We start from the raw sequence: 16293 nt of genomic DNA on the forward strand, positions 1-16293 counted from the left end.
ACTGCTGAGTTGATAACTCTACAACAGTGCTTGAGAGCATGCAGGTCTAGTGGTGCAGAAAGGAGCTGTTTAATTGGCCAAGTTCAGAATGCACAAACACTAATTAGCACAGAAGCGTACAGATCAACTGCAAAATCTCAACAGCCTCATGATAACCTGGATGACATTTGCACTCTGCAGGACATTAAATTGCTGTTTGCAATTTCCTAAGCAATCATATTTTGGTATAATGGCGCCGGAGGGTATGGCTGCCATTTTATAGGCTCCTAACCAACTGTGCTATTTTGTTTGTTTCTTCGCATTGTTTGTAACTCATTTTGTACATAATGTTGCTGAAACCATCTCTTATGACCGAAAAGAGCTTCTGGACATCAGAACAGCGATTACTCACCTCGAACTGGATGAAGATGTTTAATGAGCCCGACGCAAAGGATATATACTGCTTTGTCAAGACAAGGCCCAAATCCCCGTCACAGCGTGAAGAAAAGACGTAGGAAAAGGGGGAGGAGGGCGGGGTGCCTTTTAAGAATTTGCAGATGAATTGGTAAACCACCACTTACCTACGTGTTATTGGCCAACGTGCAATCATTGGAAAACAAACTGGACGATCTACCCCCAAGCCTGGTATGGCAACTCCTGAACATCTGACCGTAAGGCGCTACACAGGGTAGTGTGTACGGCCCAGTACATCACTGGGGCCAAGTTTCCTGACATCCAGGACCTACAGTATATACTAGGCGGTGTCAGAGGAAGGCCCAAATAATTGTCAAAGACCCAAAACAGTTGTTAAATCACAGTTGTTAAATTAATCTAAATGCTCAGTAATTGGTTAGTAAATGTGTGCAGTTCATCTCTACTATACAGTAAGTGAACACAAAAGATTATTATGTCTAGCCCAATGATGTCTCACTCCAAGTCAGCAAGGCAAATGTGTGTTATCATGCAGAACATGTACTGGGTTCTGCTCAAGTCGCTGCGCTAAATGCATATATGTGAACTCTCTCATGTGCCATAATCTCATTCTGAGACTTGACTGTGCATAAATATTGTGTGCTCTGTAGTATGTGACCACAATAATTGTGGGGCAAATGTAAAACAAATAAATAGCAAAAGCAAGGGGTTAACCAAATATAAAAGCTGTTCATAACTACAGTCCAGACCAGAACTATATACACTATATATACAAAAGTATGTGGACACCCTTTCAAATTGGTGGATTTGGCTATTTCAGCCACACCCGTTGCTAACAGGTGTATAGAATCGAGCAGACAGCCATGCAATCTCCATAGACAAACATTGGCAGTAGAATGGCCTTACTGAAGAGCTAAGTGACTTTCAACGTGGCACTGTCATTTTTTTTTATTTAAAAATAAATAAATATATATTTCACCTTTATTTTATCAGGTAGGCCAGTTGAGAACAAGTTCTCATTTACAACTGCGACCTGGTCAAGATAAAGCAAAGCAGTGCGACAAAAACAACACAGAGTTACACATGGGATAAACAAACGTACAGTCAATAACACAATAGGAAAATCTGTATACAGTGTGTGCAAATGAAGTAAGGAGGTAAGGCAATAAATAGGCCAATAGTGGCGAAGTAATTACAATTTAGCAATTTACACTGGAGTGATATATGTGCAAATGAGGATGTGCAAGTAGAAATACTAGTGTGCAAAAGAGCAGAAAAACAAAAACAAATATGGAGATGAAGTAGGTAGTTGGTTGGATGGGCTATTTACAGATAGGCTGTGTACAGCTGCAGCGATCGGTAAGCTGCTCTGACAGCTGACGCTTAAAGTTAGTGAGGGAGATATGTCTCCAACTTCAGTGATTTTTGTAATTCGTTCCAGTCATTGGCAGCAGAGAACTGGAAGGAAAGGCGGCCAAAGGAGGTGTTGGCTTTGGGGATGACCAGTGAAATATACCTGCTGGAGCGCGTGCTACGGGTGGGTGTTGCTATGGTGACCAGTGAGCTGAGATAAGGCGGAGCTTTACCTAGCAAAGACGATGACCTGGAGCCAGTGGGTTTGGCGTCGAATATGCAGCGAGGACCAGCCAACGAGAGCATACAGGTCGCAGTGGTGGTAGTATATTGGGCTTTGGTGACAAATCAGATGGCACTGTGATAGACTGCATCCAATTTGCTGAGTAGAGTGTTGGAGGCTATTTTGTAAATGACATCGCCGAAGTAAGGATCGGTTGGATAGTCAGTTTTACGAGGGCATGTTTGGCAGCATGAGTGAAGGATGCTTTGTTGCGAAATAGGAAGCCGATTCTAGATTTAACTTTGGATTGGAGATGCTTAATGTGAGTCTGGAAGGAGAGTTTACCTTCTAGCCAGACACCTAAGTATTTATAGTTGTCCACATATTCTAAGTTAGAACCGTCCAGAGTAGTGATGCGAGTCGGGCGCGTGGGTGCGGGCACCGATCGGTTGCATTTAAGAGCAGTTGGAGGCCACAGAAGGAGTGTTGTATGGCATTGAAGCTCGTTTGGAGGTTTGTTAACACAGTGTCCAAAGAAGTCATAGGATGCCACCAGTCAGTTCGTCAAATTTCTTCTCTTCTAGAGCTGCCCTGGTCACTGTAATTGCTGTTATTGTGAAGTGGAAACATCTAGGGTCAACAATAGCTCATCCGCATAGCTCACTGCTTCCCTTTGCAATTCCCCATTAAAACAAGGCAAGTGTCAGTAGGACGCACACTGTGAAAGATGAGAGGAATAAAAGGATCGAAGCGCATCGCATCATACATTGACGTTGTTATATCAGAATGTGAATTCACACCCGAGGAAAGCACAGGAGGGAGAGTCCACTATGACGTCATCAAGCCCGGGTTCTTACTCCTTGAGCACATTAAATCAGGATGATTTCCCCCTCACTAATTACCTTGGGCTCCGAGACTTTAGGACCCCATTGAGTGTCACTATGAATACTGAGAGAGAGAAGAGACAGAGGGGGGGGGGGGGGGGGGGGTTAGAGAGAGGTAGAAATGGTAGCACGGGAGGCTACTGAGGGGAGGACGATCCATAATAATGAATGGAATGGTATCAATGTTCCAGCCATTACTATGAGCCCGTCCTCCCCAATTAAGGTGCAACCAGCTACCTGTGGATGGTAGGGCTAGCCGTAAGGCTATGGTGTTGCAGAGGGCTACAATCACCTTAGGAATGAACACGCCCTGGCTGTGTGAGAACACAACCCTGTAGGCAACTGAACAACGGGCTGTATTTAGATAGGCATCATAGTGTGATAGCTATTAGATACATTGAATATACACTGAGGGTACAAAACATTAAGAACACCTTCCTAATATTGAGTTGCACCCCAACCCCCCTTTTGCCCTCATAACAGCCTAAATTTATCGCTACCTGCCCCAATGCATAGTGAAAACTGTTCAGTTTTGTGGAGAAATAATGGTCTGGGGCTGTTTTTTATGGTTCGGGCTGGGCCCCTTAGTTCCAGTGAAGGGAAATCTGAAAGCTACAGCATACAATGATATTCTAGATGATTCTGTGTTTCCAACTTTGTAGCGAGGTCCATACAGAGGTCCATACAGAAATACAGAAATGGTTTGTCAAGATTGGTGTGGAAGAACTTGACTAGACTGCGCAGGGCCCTGACCTCAACCCTATCGAACACCTTTGGGATGAATTGGATCACCGACTGCCAGCCAGGCCTAATCGCCCAACATTTGTGCCCGACCAAACTAATGCTCTTGTGGCTGAATGGAAGTAAGTCCCCGCAGCAATGTTCCAGCATCTAGTGAGAAGCCTTCCCAGAAGAGTGGAGGCTATTATAGCAGCAAAGAGGGGAACAACTCCATATTAATGCCCATGATTTTGGAATGAGATGTTTGAGGAGCTGGAGTCCACATACTTTTGGCCATGAAATGTACTTTGGACTTCAATTTGTGTAAATGCAACAAAGAAGTACTTTTGTCTGTAGAGAATGCAGTTCCCCCAATGCTTGTGTGTACATTTATTTACATCAATGAAAGGGTGGGTAGAATAACATCATAGATGAACAATGCATCATAGATGAACAATGCATCACACTTCTGTCTGTAATACTAGTATCAAAGATACACTTAGCAATATGACATCTTCATTTAACGGGATGAGCAACGAAAACAAACTTCATATCTGCCAAGAAGGTCGCTATTGGCTCTTAGGGAGGGTGACAAAAGTCTATGACTGCTCAAATGCAGTCCACATAACCTCCAGCATAGGAGGTGACTCCGGTTCTGGGCGTACTCCCCGCTCCACCCACAGATCCTTCTGCTTTATTACCACCTGACCGTGGATCGTTGCTGCTGGCTCCATGCCATGGATCATCTCTACAGGTTCCGCACCAAGGATCATCACTGGAGGCTTCTTACCATGGATTATCTCTACAGGCTTCGTGCCATGGTTTATCCCTACAGGCTCCGGACCATTTATAATCCCTCCAGGCTTTTTGCCAAGGATTATTTCTTCAGGTTCTGGGCCATGGATTACCTCTTCAGGCTTCGTGCCATGGAATATCCCTACAGGCTCCGGGCCATGGATCATCACTAGAGGCTTAGTGCCATGGATCATCTCTACAGGCGTCGGACCATCGATTATCACTGGAGGCTTTGTACGTGGAGCAGGAACTGGTCTTACCGGACTGGGGAGATGCACTGAGGACTGAATGCTCAAAGCAGGCACCGGCCGTACTGGGTTATGGATGCGCACTGGAGGGAGAGTGCGAAGAACAGGCACAGGATGTACTGTGCTATGGAAGCGCACTGGAGAGAGAGTGCGAGAGGCAGGCACATGCTTATCACAAAAAGCACGGGGAATTGGCTCAGGTCCCAGTCCTGGCCCAGCCAAACTACCAGTGTGCCCCCCCCAAAAGAATTTTGGGGGCTGCCTCTCGTTCTTCCCAGGTAGGCTCTGATATCGCTCGATTACCTGGACCCAAGTCCAGTCTCTCCTCTCAATCCACTCCTGATGTGACCAGGTGTCCATTACTGCCCGGGCACGCCGCTTGATCTAATCATGGTGGGTAGTTCTGAAACGCGGGTCATATAAAGGGGACCAAGGCGCAACGTGTAGAGTGCTGATAATTTCGTTTAATGAATATACTTAAACAAAATAACAAAACGACCGAACAGTCGGTGGCATACACTAAACAGAAAACAACAAAACAACCAAACAGTTCCGTCAGGTACTACAGACAAAACGGAAAACAACTACCCACCAAAACCCAGGAAGAAAAATCCCTACTTAAATATGATCTCCAATCAGAGGCAACGAGGATCAGCTGCCTCCGATTGGAGATCAACCCAAACAACCCCAACATAGAAATAGAAAAACTAGAACTAAAACATAGAAATATAAAACATAGATAAACCCAAAACACCCCCTGTCACGCCCTGACCTACTCTACTATAGAAAATGACATCTTACTAGGGTCAGGACGTGACAACAGGCAAGGGTCAAAACTGGGAGGACTAGCAAAAAGAGAATAGAAAATGCAGGAGCACGAGAAAAACATGCTGGTTGTCTTGAACATACAAGATGAACTGGCACAGAGAGACAGGAAACACAGGGATAAATACACCGGGGAAAATAAGTGGAGACAATCACAAAGACAGGTGAAACAGATCAGGGCATGACAATTCCAAAATAATGACTTGTAAATCAATAATTAAACATGGCTGGTGAACATTCATTCTAATTAAATAATTGGGATCTCCATGTGCTCTCATGCATTGTACACTTGTGTCAGAAAAAGAGAAAACACAACCACTAATTGGCTGGTCATGTAACTGATCTGGAATTGAGTGGATATGGATTGATGACTACAGAAAATGGAGAGGCGGTTCTGAGAGTAAATCAAATCAAGTCAAAATGTATTGGTCACATACACCATTTAGCAGATGTTAGTTCAGGTGCGAATTGCTTGTGTTACTAGCTCCTAACAGCGTAGTAAAATGTCAAACAAGTACACAAATAATAAATAATAAAAATCGAGAAACAAGAAATCAAGAATGTCAGAACAAATCCAGTTAGCAAACCAAATAACACTGTGTCAGTCATCCAAATACAATCTATGCGTATATACACCAAAATATATAGTAAGAATGATACGTACAGCGGTATATTTACAGTTGAAGTCGGAAGTTTACATACACCTTAGCCAGATACATTTAAACTCTGTTTTTCACAATTCCTGACATTTAATCCTAGTAAATATGCCCTGTCTTAGGTCAGTTAGGATCACCACTTTATTTTAAGAATGTGAAATGTCAGAATAATAGTAGAGAGAATGATTTATTTCAGCTTTTATTTCTACAATGTATTTTTATTTCTACAATGCAGGGGTTTTTCTTTCTTTTTTCTTTTTTCTACATTGTAGAATAATAGTGAAGACATCAAAACTATGAAATAACACACATGGAATCATGTAGTAACCAAAAAAGTGATACAAAAATCTAAATCTATTTTATATTTGAGATTCTTCAAAGTAGCGAAACTTTGACCTTGATGACAGCTTTGCACACTATTGGCATTCTCTCAACCAGCTTCACCTGGAATTTGTTTTCAACAGTCTTGAAGGAGTTCTCAGACATGCTGAGCACTTTTCCTTCACTCTGCAGTCCAACTCATCCCAAACCATCACAATTGGGTTGAGGTCGGGTGATTGTGGAAGCCAGGTCATCTGATGCAGCACTCCATCACTCTCCTTCTTGGTCAAATAGACCTTACACAGCCTGGAGGTGTGTTGGGTCATTGTCCTGTTGAATAACAAATGCGCACAAAGCGCAAACCAGATGGGATGGCGTATCGCTGCAGAATGCTGTGGTAGCCATGCTGGTAAAGTCTGCCTTGAATTCTAAATAAATCACAGACAGTGTCACCAGCAAAGCACCCCCACACCATCACACCTTCTCCTTCATGCTTCATGGTGGGAACCACACATGCGGAGGTCATCCGCTCACCTACTCTGCGTCTCACAAAGACATAGCGTTTGGAACCAACCAACTCATCAGACAAAAGGACAGATTTCCACCGGTCTAATGTCCATTGCTTGTGTTTCTTGGCCCAAGCGAGTCTCTTCTTCTTATTGGTGTCCTTTAGTAGTGGTTTCTTTGCAGCAATTTGACCTTGAAGGCCTGATTCACGCAGACTGATTCACAGTCTCCTCTGAACAGTTGATGTTGAGATGTGTCTGTTACTTGAACTCTGTAAGCATTTATTTGGGCTGCAATCGGAGGTACAGTTGACTCTAATTAACTTATCCTCTGGAGCAGAGATAACTCTGGGTCTTCCTTTCCTGTGGTGGTCCTCATGAGATCCAGTTTCATCACTGCGCTTTACTACATTTTTGCGACTGCACTTTCAAAGTTCTTGAAATGTTCCGCATTGACTGACCTTCATGTCTTAAAGTAATGATGGACTGTCGTTTCTCTTTGCTTATTTGAGCTGTTCTTGCCATAATATGGACTTGGTCTGTTACCAAATAGGGCTATCTTCTGTATACCACCCCTACCTTGTCACAAAACAACTGATTGGCTCAAACGTATTAAGAAGGAAAGGAATTTGGGCCTCCCAAGGGACGTGGTGGTCTAAGGCACTGCATTGCAGTGCTAGCTGTGCCACTAGAGATTCTGGGTTCGAGTCCAGGCTTTGTCCCAGCTGGCCGTGACCGGGAGACCCATGGGGCAGCGCACAATTGGTCGTCCTGGTTAAGGGAGTGTTTGGCCGACAGGGATGTCCTTGTCCCATCATGCACTAGCGACTCCTGTGGTGAGCTGGGCACAGTGCACGCTGACAGTTACCAGGTGTATGGTGTTGCCTCCAACACATTGGTGTGGCTGGCTTCCGGGTTAAGTGGGCATTGTGTCAAGAAGCAGTGCGGCTTGGTTGGGTTGAGTTGTGTTTCAGAGGATGCACAGCTCTTGACCTTCTCCTCTACAGAGTCCGTATGGGAGTTGCAGCAATGAGACAAGACTGTAACTACCAATTGGGGAGAAAAAGCGGTAAAAAAAAATATTTACAAAAATTCCACAAATTAACTTTTAACAAGGCACACCTGTTAATTGAAATGCATTATAGGTGACTACCTCATGAAGCTGGTTGAGAGAATGCCACGAGTGTGCAAAGCTGTCGTTAAGGCAAAGAGTGGCTCCTTTGAAGAATCTCAAATATAAAATATATTTTGATTTGTTTAACACTTTTTTGGTTACTAGATGATTCCATATGTGTTATTTCATAGCTTTGATGTCTTCACTATTATTCTACAATGTAGAAAATTGTAAAAAAAAAAGAAAAACCCTTGAATGAGTAGGTGGTCCAAACTTTTGAATGGTACTGTATATATTACAGTGAGCTATGTCAAGAATCCAGTATATAAATACACAGTGTGTATAAGCAGTGTAACAAAAAGGTAATGTATAGTAGTAGATATATTAGAATGAACTACAGTATGTGAAGAACACAGTATTTTAATACACAGTATTCATATATCTCTTTATACATATTCAGTATGTCTTATATTGAGCTTGTATGAACACTGAAACATTGAACAATTGAAAGTAAAGCAAGTGAATATGTAAGAACAAACTAAGTGGACATGAGTTGTCTCTCTGAACAATAACACAGTCAGTGAGTGTGCACTCATATAATATAATTCAGAGTTTAAAAGTCTCCTTTTATTTTAACTTGTGTTGCTGGTATAAACTACAAACTCAGCAGGCAAATTAGGCTTTCACCCAATCTAGCACAGGCTTTTTTCATAATTTCTTATATTTCCTGTTTATTTTGTTGTCTCTCTCTCTCTCTCTCTTCCTCTCTCCCACCGTGACTCATGCGTCTCCCCTAGGCTCTCATTCGCCTGTCAGATTTTCTACAGTTTAACTGCATATCAAATCCAACTGCGTCTCTAATCCTAAAAAGCTCTATACCCTGTAGGTCTGCACTTCTGAATGACCCCTCACCCTTCTCTTCTTATCCAGACTTCTCAGGGTTGTTCTCCATTGTCCAACAATTCTAGTGGTCCAAAGTGGCAACAAACATTCTGGCATAGTTTCAAGGGAGTAAGGATGTGCCAGACCAGACCAAGCACACTGGTATCCTGTCAGAAAGACTGACTAATTGACATACTGTACAGACCAATAGATACACCAGCAGAGAGACAGACAGGTAACTTGATAGACTGATAGAGACAGATACAGACACAGACTTAGTCTCACTGACAGATTGTCGGAAAGACTGATTAGCACACAAACAGACACACACACTCATGTACACAGACAGACAGACAGACAGACAGACAGACAGACAGACAGACAGACAGACAGACAGACAGACAGACAGACAGACAGACAGACAGACAGACAGACAGACAGACAGACAGACAGACAGGTACCTGATAGGTAAAGGCAGAGGGATAAGAAGACCCAGACCCAGACAGGCTTGAAGAAAGGCAGATAGATACCCAGAGATACTTAACAGACCAGCAGACGGATAGGCAATCAGACAGCTCGACAAATAACCAGGCAGGCTGACAGTTTCGAGACACTGTAAACTCGACGCTTGCGTGTTAATGAAGCAGAGATTTAAAATATATTCAATGCATGTTTTGTGCAGACCTTGAGAATATTAAAAAACAAGTCCTCTTTTTTTCATTTTATTTCATTAATTTGATTGGCAGACCACATAGAGCGGATGGGAGGGAGGGTTTGTGGTTGCTATGGCAACGGCCTGCTCTTTGTAAAAGGCTACATTCTTGGTATCTGATGTGTCTGTGTCACAATCGATAAAACACAGCCTGTGGGGATTGGAGAATATAGAGAATGGGGCTTCTTCCAGGGCAATGACGGCGAGAGAGAAAAGGTGTGAGGAAGATGTGTGAGAAGGGAGGACCAGAGGATAAGAGAACAGTAGAGTCGCAGCAGCAGAAGCAAAGAGAGAAAGAGAGAGAGAGACAGATAGATTCTGAAGAGAGGGAGATATATAATAAGGGAGAGCGAAAGGGTGGGAAAGAGAGAAAGATGGTAGTGAAGACACCAGAGCGCAGCTCTTCAGAGTCGGGGAGAGGGATGAGTGCTGTGTGTTTTTGCGTGTGTGCATGACGTGCGTATGTGCGTACTCACCCATATTTTCAGTGAATGTGTCACTCACCTCAGCGGCAATGTGCACGTATGTCTGTCTTTGTGCTTACCATCTGCTCACCTCGACATGGTTTTGTGCTAGTTCATTCTTTTAAAATTGTAATAGGACAGAATAACCGGAGTAGGATCCATAATAGGCAAGGTTTATAGAATACACAACAGATGTATTCAGGCAAACGTCTCAGACCATCTGCTATGCTAACAACTTGTTGACCAGGAGGCATTTTCTTATCCCTATCCTTCTTTTTTTCTTCCTGCGGGAACAGAGCAGCCCCTGGTTCAACTCCCGTCTCCCGCCTCCTTGCATATCCAATAGGGTCTCTGCCTCGTCTCTGAGGTGCGACCAGGGTCAGTCCTGGCCACAAGCATTGTAACAATGTGCTGCTGTTTTTTTTTTTACATGACAGATACCATGTCCTATTCTGATGCAGCTGAACGTCATAGCACATTTTTCCATGAAGCATATTGCTTTGTGTCAAGGGACTTGACTTGATTTGAATTTCATTTGACAAAAATCTGCTGATAAAGGAAAAAAGTGTTGATAGTGTGATAGGAAAGAAAGTGTTAGAAAGGATGGAGTGAGAGCAAGAGATGGGGAACAGGTGAAGAGTGACGGAAGGTGGGGGGAAAGCTTTGTTGGCAGTAAGGCTTTTTTATAACAAACAGTGCTATTTTGCATGAAAAATAATATTAGGTATTCTAATGCGCTTCACCTTGTGTGTGTTTTTGTGCTGCAGGGCTGTACCGTGATGGTGGTCTGCATGGATACCAAGCTGTGCCGTGACAGAGGGCAGCGTGGGTAAAAGTCATGCGGCGCTCTGCCCTGTACCACTGCTACCCTCTTCTGGGCGGGGCTCTACTGCTCCTGCTGGTTAGCTGCGTCCTGGGTTGCCCCGCTCGCTGCGACTGCTCCGCCCAGACCAAGTCAGTCAGCTGCCACCGCAAGCGACTGCCTACCATCCCCGAGGGCATCCCCATTGAGACTCGGCTTCTGGATCTGAGCAAGAACAAGCTGCGGAGCATTACACCGGACAACTTCTCCTCCTTCCTACAGCTCGAGGATCTAGACCTCAGCGATAACCTGATAGGCGTGGTCGAACCAGGCTCCTTCAAATTTCAGCTCTCCCTGCGCTCGCTGAACTTCCACAGCAACCTCCTCCAGCTGGTCCCCGCCGGTGTGCTCTCTGGCCTTACCAACCTCACCAGTCTGGACCTCAGCCACAACCGGTTGGTGGTGCTGCTGGACCATGGCTTCCAGGACCTTCGGAGGCTGATGTCCCTGGAGGTGGGTGACAATGAGCTGGTGTTCATCTCCCAGAGGGCCTTTACTGGCCTGCTGGGCCTACAGAGCCTCACCCTGGAGCGCTGCAACCTGACTGTTGTGCCCACCGATGCCCTGGGGCACCTACACAGCCTGGTGGAACTCCGCCTGCGCCACCTGGGCATTGGTGCCCTGAAGCCCTACTCCTTCAAAAGACTTCCCCACCTTCGCCACCTGGAGATTGACTACTGGCCCTGGCTGGAAGTCTTCCCCGCTCTGTCGCTACACGGTCTCAACCTCACCACACTCACCGTCACCAACACTAACCTGTCCTCTTTTCCCGGCCCTGCTCTACGCAACCTGCCCTACCTCACGCACCTAAACCTATCCTTTTGCCGCATCCAGCACATCCAGCAAGGGGTGCTAGACAAGCTTCCGCGACTGCAGGAGTTGCACCTGCGAGGGGCTCAGCTGGCTTACATTGAACCCCTGGCCTTCCTGGTACTCCCAAACCTGCGTATGTTGGATGTGTCGCACAACCAGCTGGACTCTGTGGAGCAAGCTGTGTTTGCGTCCCCTGACAGCCTGCAGACGCTGCTTATGGGGGGGAACCCTCTGGTGTGCGACTGCCGGCTCCTATGGCTGCTGAGTGGCCGGAAGCCACCCTTGCTGCAGCTCCCTGACCCCCAGCCCGAGTGCAGTGCTCCTGAGCGCATCCGTGGGAAACCCTTGCGGGACCTCAAGGAGCCGCTGGTGTCACGGTATGTGACTTGCACCAAGCCACGGATCGGGCTCAACACCACCCAGCTGCTGCTGGCAGACGAGGGGCAGCCTGTCTGGCTCAACTGCATAGCAGACGGGGCTCCTCGGCCATCCATGGCCTGGGTGACGCCACACAGACGCTATGTCACAGCCAAGAGCACCGGAAGGGTGACAGTCCATACCAACGGCACCCTGGAGATTAAGGCTGCGGAGCTACACGACAATGGTGTGTACCTGTGTGTGGCCAGTAACGCGGCGGGCAATGCCAGCATGTCAGCCTCGCTGGCTGTGAAGAGCCTGGGCATCAGCGATAGATTGCTCTACACCAACAAGAGCGGACTCCTGGCGGACTCCAACGGGACCTGGGCCAACGGCACCCTCCTGTACAATATGACAAACCCCATAGACCTGAAGACCATCATCATCTCCACAGCCATGGGCTGCCTGTCTTTCCTGGGCGTGGTCATCTTCTGTTTCCTCCTCCTGTTTGCCTGGAGTCGTGGGAAGGGAAGGCACAAGAGCAACTTCGACATTGAGTACGTTCCCCGCAAATCGAATGGGACAGCAGCGGAGGCAAATGAGACAAGCGGGCCCAGACGAGTCAACATGAAAATGATTTAAATTTACAAACGGACCAACACATATGATAGTAACAAACAAAATACAGTGCATATCATTTTCAAAGTTTTCTTTGATACAGTGGAGTTGTGAAAATGAAAGTGATGTACCGATATAGTGGTGTTGATATGAAGGTGATCTAGTGATTCAGTGGACATGTTGATATAATAGTGATCTATGATACTGTGGAATTGTTTATATAAAATTATGTTATCATACAATACACTGGATATAATACTATATAGCCCACATATCAATGAGAGTGAGGCAGTGATACAGCGCTAGGCCTGTGCTACGCTGTTGATGTGATGACTAATGATGTTGTAGACTCGGCGTGACACCAAGGTGAGAAAGGAAGTCTCTGGGAGTGACAAGGGAGAAGTTGAGATGACAATGGAGCTGTCATTGCTCTATCATGTCTGGAGTAAATTGTGTCTAATAACCATCTAAGCAGCAGGTGTGTTTGTTGAGTAAAATGTAGTGTTACGTATGTTTGTATGCACATGCAAATCACTACGAACAATATCCAAGAGACCTGCTTCATAAATATTTTCAAGTAGGCCATTGTTCCCCTTTGTACCACCTCAAGATATGCATTGCGGGATTTTGGCAACTCGAGCTTCAACTCAAGGAAAATGTATACACACGATATTTACAACTTCAAGTGGGATATCAGCTAAAAGCACTAGAAGAACTCAAGGTATCTTCCTGCTGAAGAAATAGTAGCAGTTGAAAATGTTGGTTATTGCTTGGAAAAAAACACAGATGATAAATATCTTATGTTAAATCCTCTTTTATTACCTTATAAATCAATTGCAGATTTTCCTGCCAGCAAAATCCCCTGATGTAATGTAAAATAAACGGTCAGTGACTAGACTAGACACAATAGCAAAGATTTACTGGCCGATGTCCCCTTTGAACAGGACAAATCTCAGCCTGGTGAGTTATGGGTGGTATTGTATCCCCTCTCATTTTTCTTTGGCCCCAATGCTTCAAGCTGGCATGTCCCGAGGCCTCTCTTGGGTTAAAATAGGTTTCTGGGTATTTCATTGATGGCATTTGAAAGTTGTGGTGTTTTTGTTGAAATGTTTTAACTGTTGAAAAAAAAAGTGTATTAAAGAATAACATTAAGGGCAACTCTTTGTAAAAGCGGGGATGTAGGTGTCAACATGTGTGATCCAGTTGTGATACAATGTTAAAGGTTGTTTAAATGTTTTCATATGATAAATTTATGGGTATATTTTCAAACGGAAATAAATCGTAATCATATAGCTTCATGTGGTCATTCATATTTTGTAACGACCGTCGTCGCAATGAGACCAAGGTGCAGCGGAGGATGTGTTCATCATAAAGGATTTTAATAAACGAATGAACACTACAAACAAAACACGAAAAGAAACGACAGCCAAACAGTCCTGTCAGGATTAACACAAACCTAGACAGAAAATAATCACCCACAAACCCCAAAGGAAAAACAGGCTGCCTATGTATGACTCTCAATCAGCAACAACGAACTACAGCTGTTCCTGATTGAGAGCCACACACGGCCAAACCGAAGAAACAAACCAACATAGAAAAATAAACATAGAACGCCCACCCATGTAACACCCTGGCCTAACCAAAATAGAGAACAAAAAACCCTCTCTATGGCCAGGGCGTTACACATTTCCAAGACATATCAGTACTTTCATTTTTACTTGACATCATACACCTAAACTGTATGACAGTGTAATAGCAAACCAAAGATGTGCAGACTCCTTAGCTAAATGTAAACTAGAAACTAACATAAGGTGTGTTGTTGCAAGGATATAGATAGGTTGTTGTAGCGATCCTATGACGCAGGCCAAGGAAAGGTGACAAATGGGTATATATTGTTTTCCCACCAGATGTTTAATTCAACACTCTTCTAAAACCACACCTAATATACCCAACGACCCTGAATCTCTCCGTCTCCTGAAACTCAGATAAATGCAGTTCCTGCTGACGTTTTCATTCAGCACCCTTCTCTTTACAGAGATCTGGTAAAACACTTGATGCTATCACGTTAATGGTTAAAAGTTGTTCTATCTTTGGAGAATGCACACAGGGAATATTCAAGAAGACAAGATCAAAGTCCCACCTATTTGATTTTTATCACTTTTGTTGCAGTTGTTTCTCCACAGCTTGTCAAGGAAAGAGTGCTCCAGTAAAGAACACGGAGAAATACCACATGGATAATATGACTGTCTCATATCCGTAGGCCATTTCTCTTAGATGAAGAGGATTTACTAATCAGTGCTTTAATGATTGGTGCTAACACAGGCGCCTAAGCATCTGTGGATCATTTGAGATGCTCTGCTTTGTGATCTGGAGAGGAAACATTATGTTATTAGCTTTATTTTATGCCTGTAATTAAACTTGGCGTCTCTACATGGATTATAGCAAACATATTGTGCCAGCAATAAAATAAATTCAATTCCAAATAATGCAGGGAAACGTTCCAAAACCACTTCTTAAAGATTTTCTATAAAGAGCCAGACCAAATAATATCCCCTACAACACTAATGGCATCCATTCTGATAATAGCACAGCAGCCAGGCAGAATTACATCCTCATCTCTACTTAGAATGAGGCCCCAAGCATCATTAGCTTGAGCATCCTGCTTAACCTGACACGGGTCTAGACCACTAACCTCACTGCTTCCCTTTGCAATTCCCCATTAAAACAAGGCAAGTGTCAGTAGGACGCACACTGTGAAAGATGAGAGGAATAAAAGGATCGAAGCGCATCGCATCATACATTGACGTTGTTATATCAGAATGTGAATTCACACCCGAGGAAAGCACAGGAGGGAGAGTCCACTATGACGTCATCAAGCCCGGGTTCTTACTCCTTGAGCACATTAAATCAGGATGATTTCCCCCTCACTAATTACCTTGGGCTCCGAGACTTTAGGACCCCATTGAGTGTCACTATGAATACTGAGAGAGAGAAGAGACAGAGGGGGGGGGGGGGGGGGGGGTTAGAGAGAGGTAGAAATGGTAGCACGGGAGGCTACTGAGGGGAGGACGATCCATAATAATGAATGGAATGGTATCAATGTTCCAGCCATTACTATGAGCCCGTCCTCCCCAATTAAGGTGCAACCAGCTACCTGTGGATGGTAGGGCTAGCCGTAAGGCTATGGTGTTGCAGAGGGCTACAATCACCTTAGGAATGAACACGCCCTGGCTGTGTGAGAACACAACCCTGTAGGCAACTGAACAACGGGCTGTATTTAGATAGGCATCATAGTGTGATAGCTATTAGATACATTGAATATACACTGAGGGTACAAAACATTAAGAACACCTTCCTAATATTGAGTTGCACCCCAACCCCCCTTTTGCCCTCATAACAGCCTAAATTTATCGGGGCATGGACTCTACAAGGTGTCCAAAGCATTCCACAGGGATGCTGGCCCATGTTGACTCCAATGCTTCCCACAGTTGTGTCAAATTGGCTGGATGTTCTTTGGGTGGTGGACCAT

At 44.7% G+C, this 16293-nt stretch overlaps 1 protein-coding gene across 1 annotated transcript in view; it reads left to right on the forward strand.

Moving 5' to 3' along the window:
• The window catches only part of LOC115172479 (leucine-rich repeat and immunoglobulin-like domain-containing nogo receptor-interacting protein 2), a 38094-nt gene extending 24037 nt beyond the window's left edge, over positions 1 to 14057 (forward strand). The window contains exon 2 of the mRNA XM_029729951.1: positions 10882 to 14057. Within this exon, the coding sequence (XP_029585811.1) occupies positions 10953 to 12788 (1836 nt within the window). The 5' untranslated portion in view covers positions 10882 to 10952 and the 3' untranslated portion in view covers positions 12789 to 14057. The remainder of the gene's footprint in view (positions 1 to 10881) is intronic.
• The last annotated feature ends 2236 nt before the right edge of the window (positions 14058 to 16293 follow it).

The sequence above is a fragment of the Salmo trutta genome, chromosome 33 (assembly GCF_901001165.1).
Source record: "Salmo trutta chromosome 33, fSalTru1.1, whole genome shotgun sequence".
In the NCBI taxonomy this organism is placed as follows: domain Eukaryota; kingdom Metazoa; phylum Chordata; class Actinopteri; order Salmoniformes; family Salmonidae; genus Salmo; species Salmo trutta.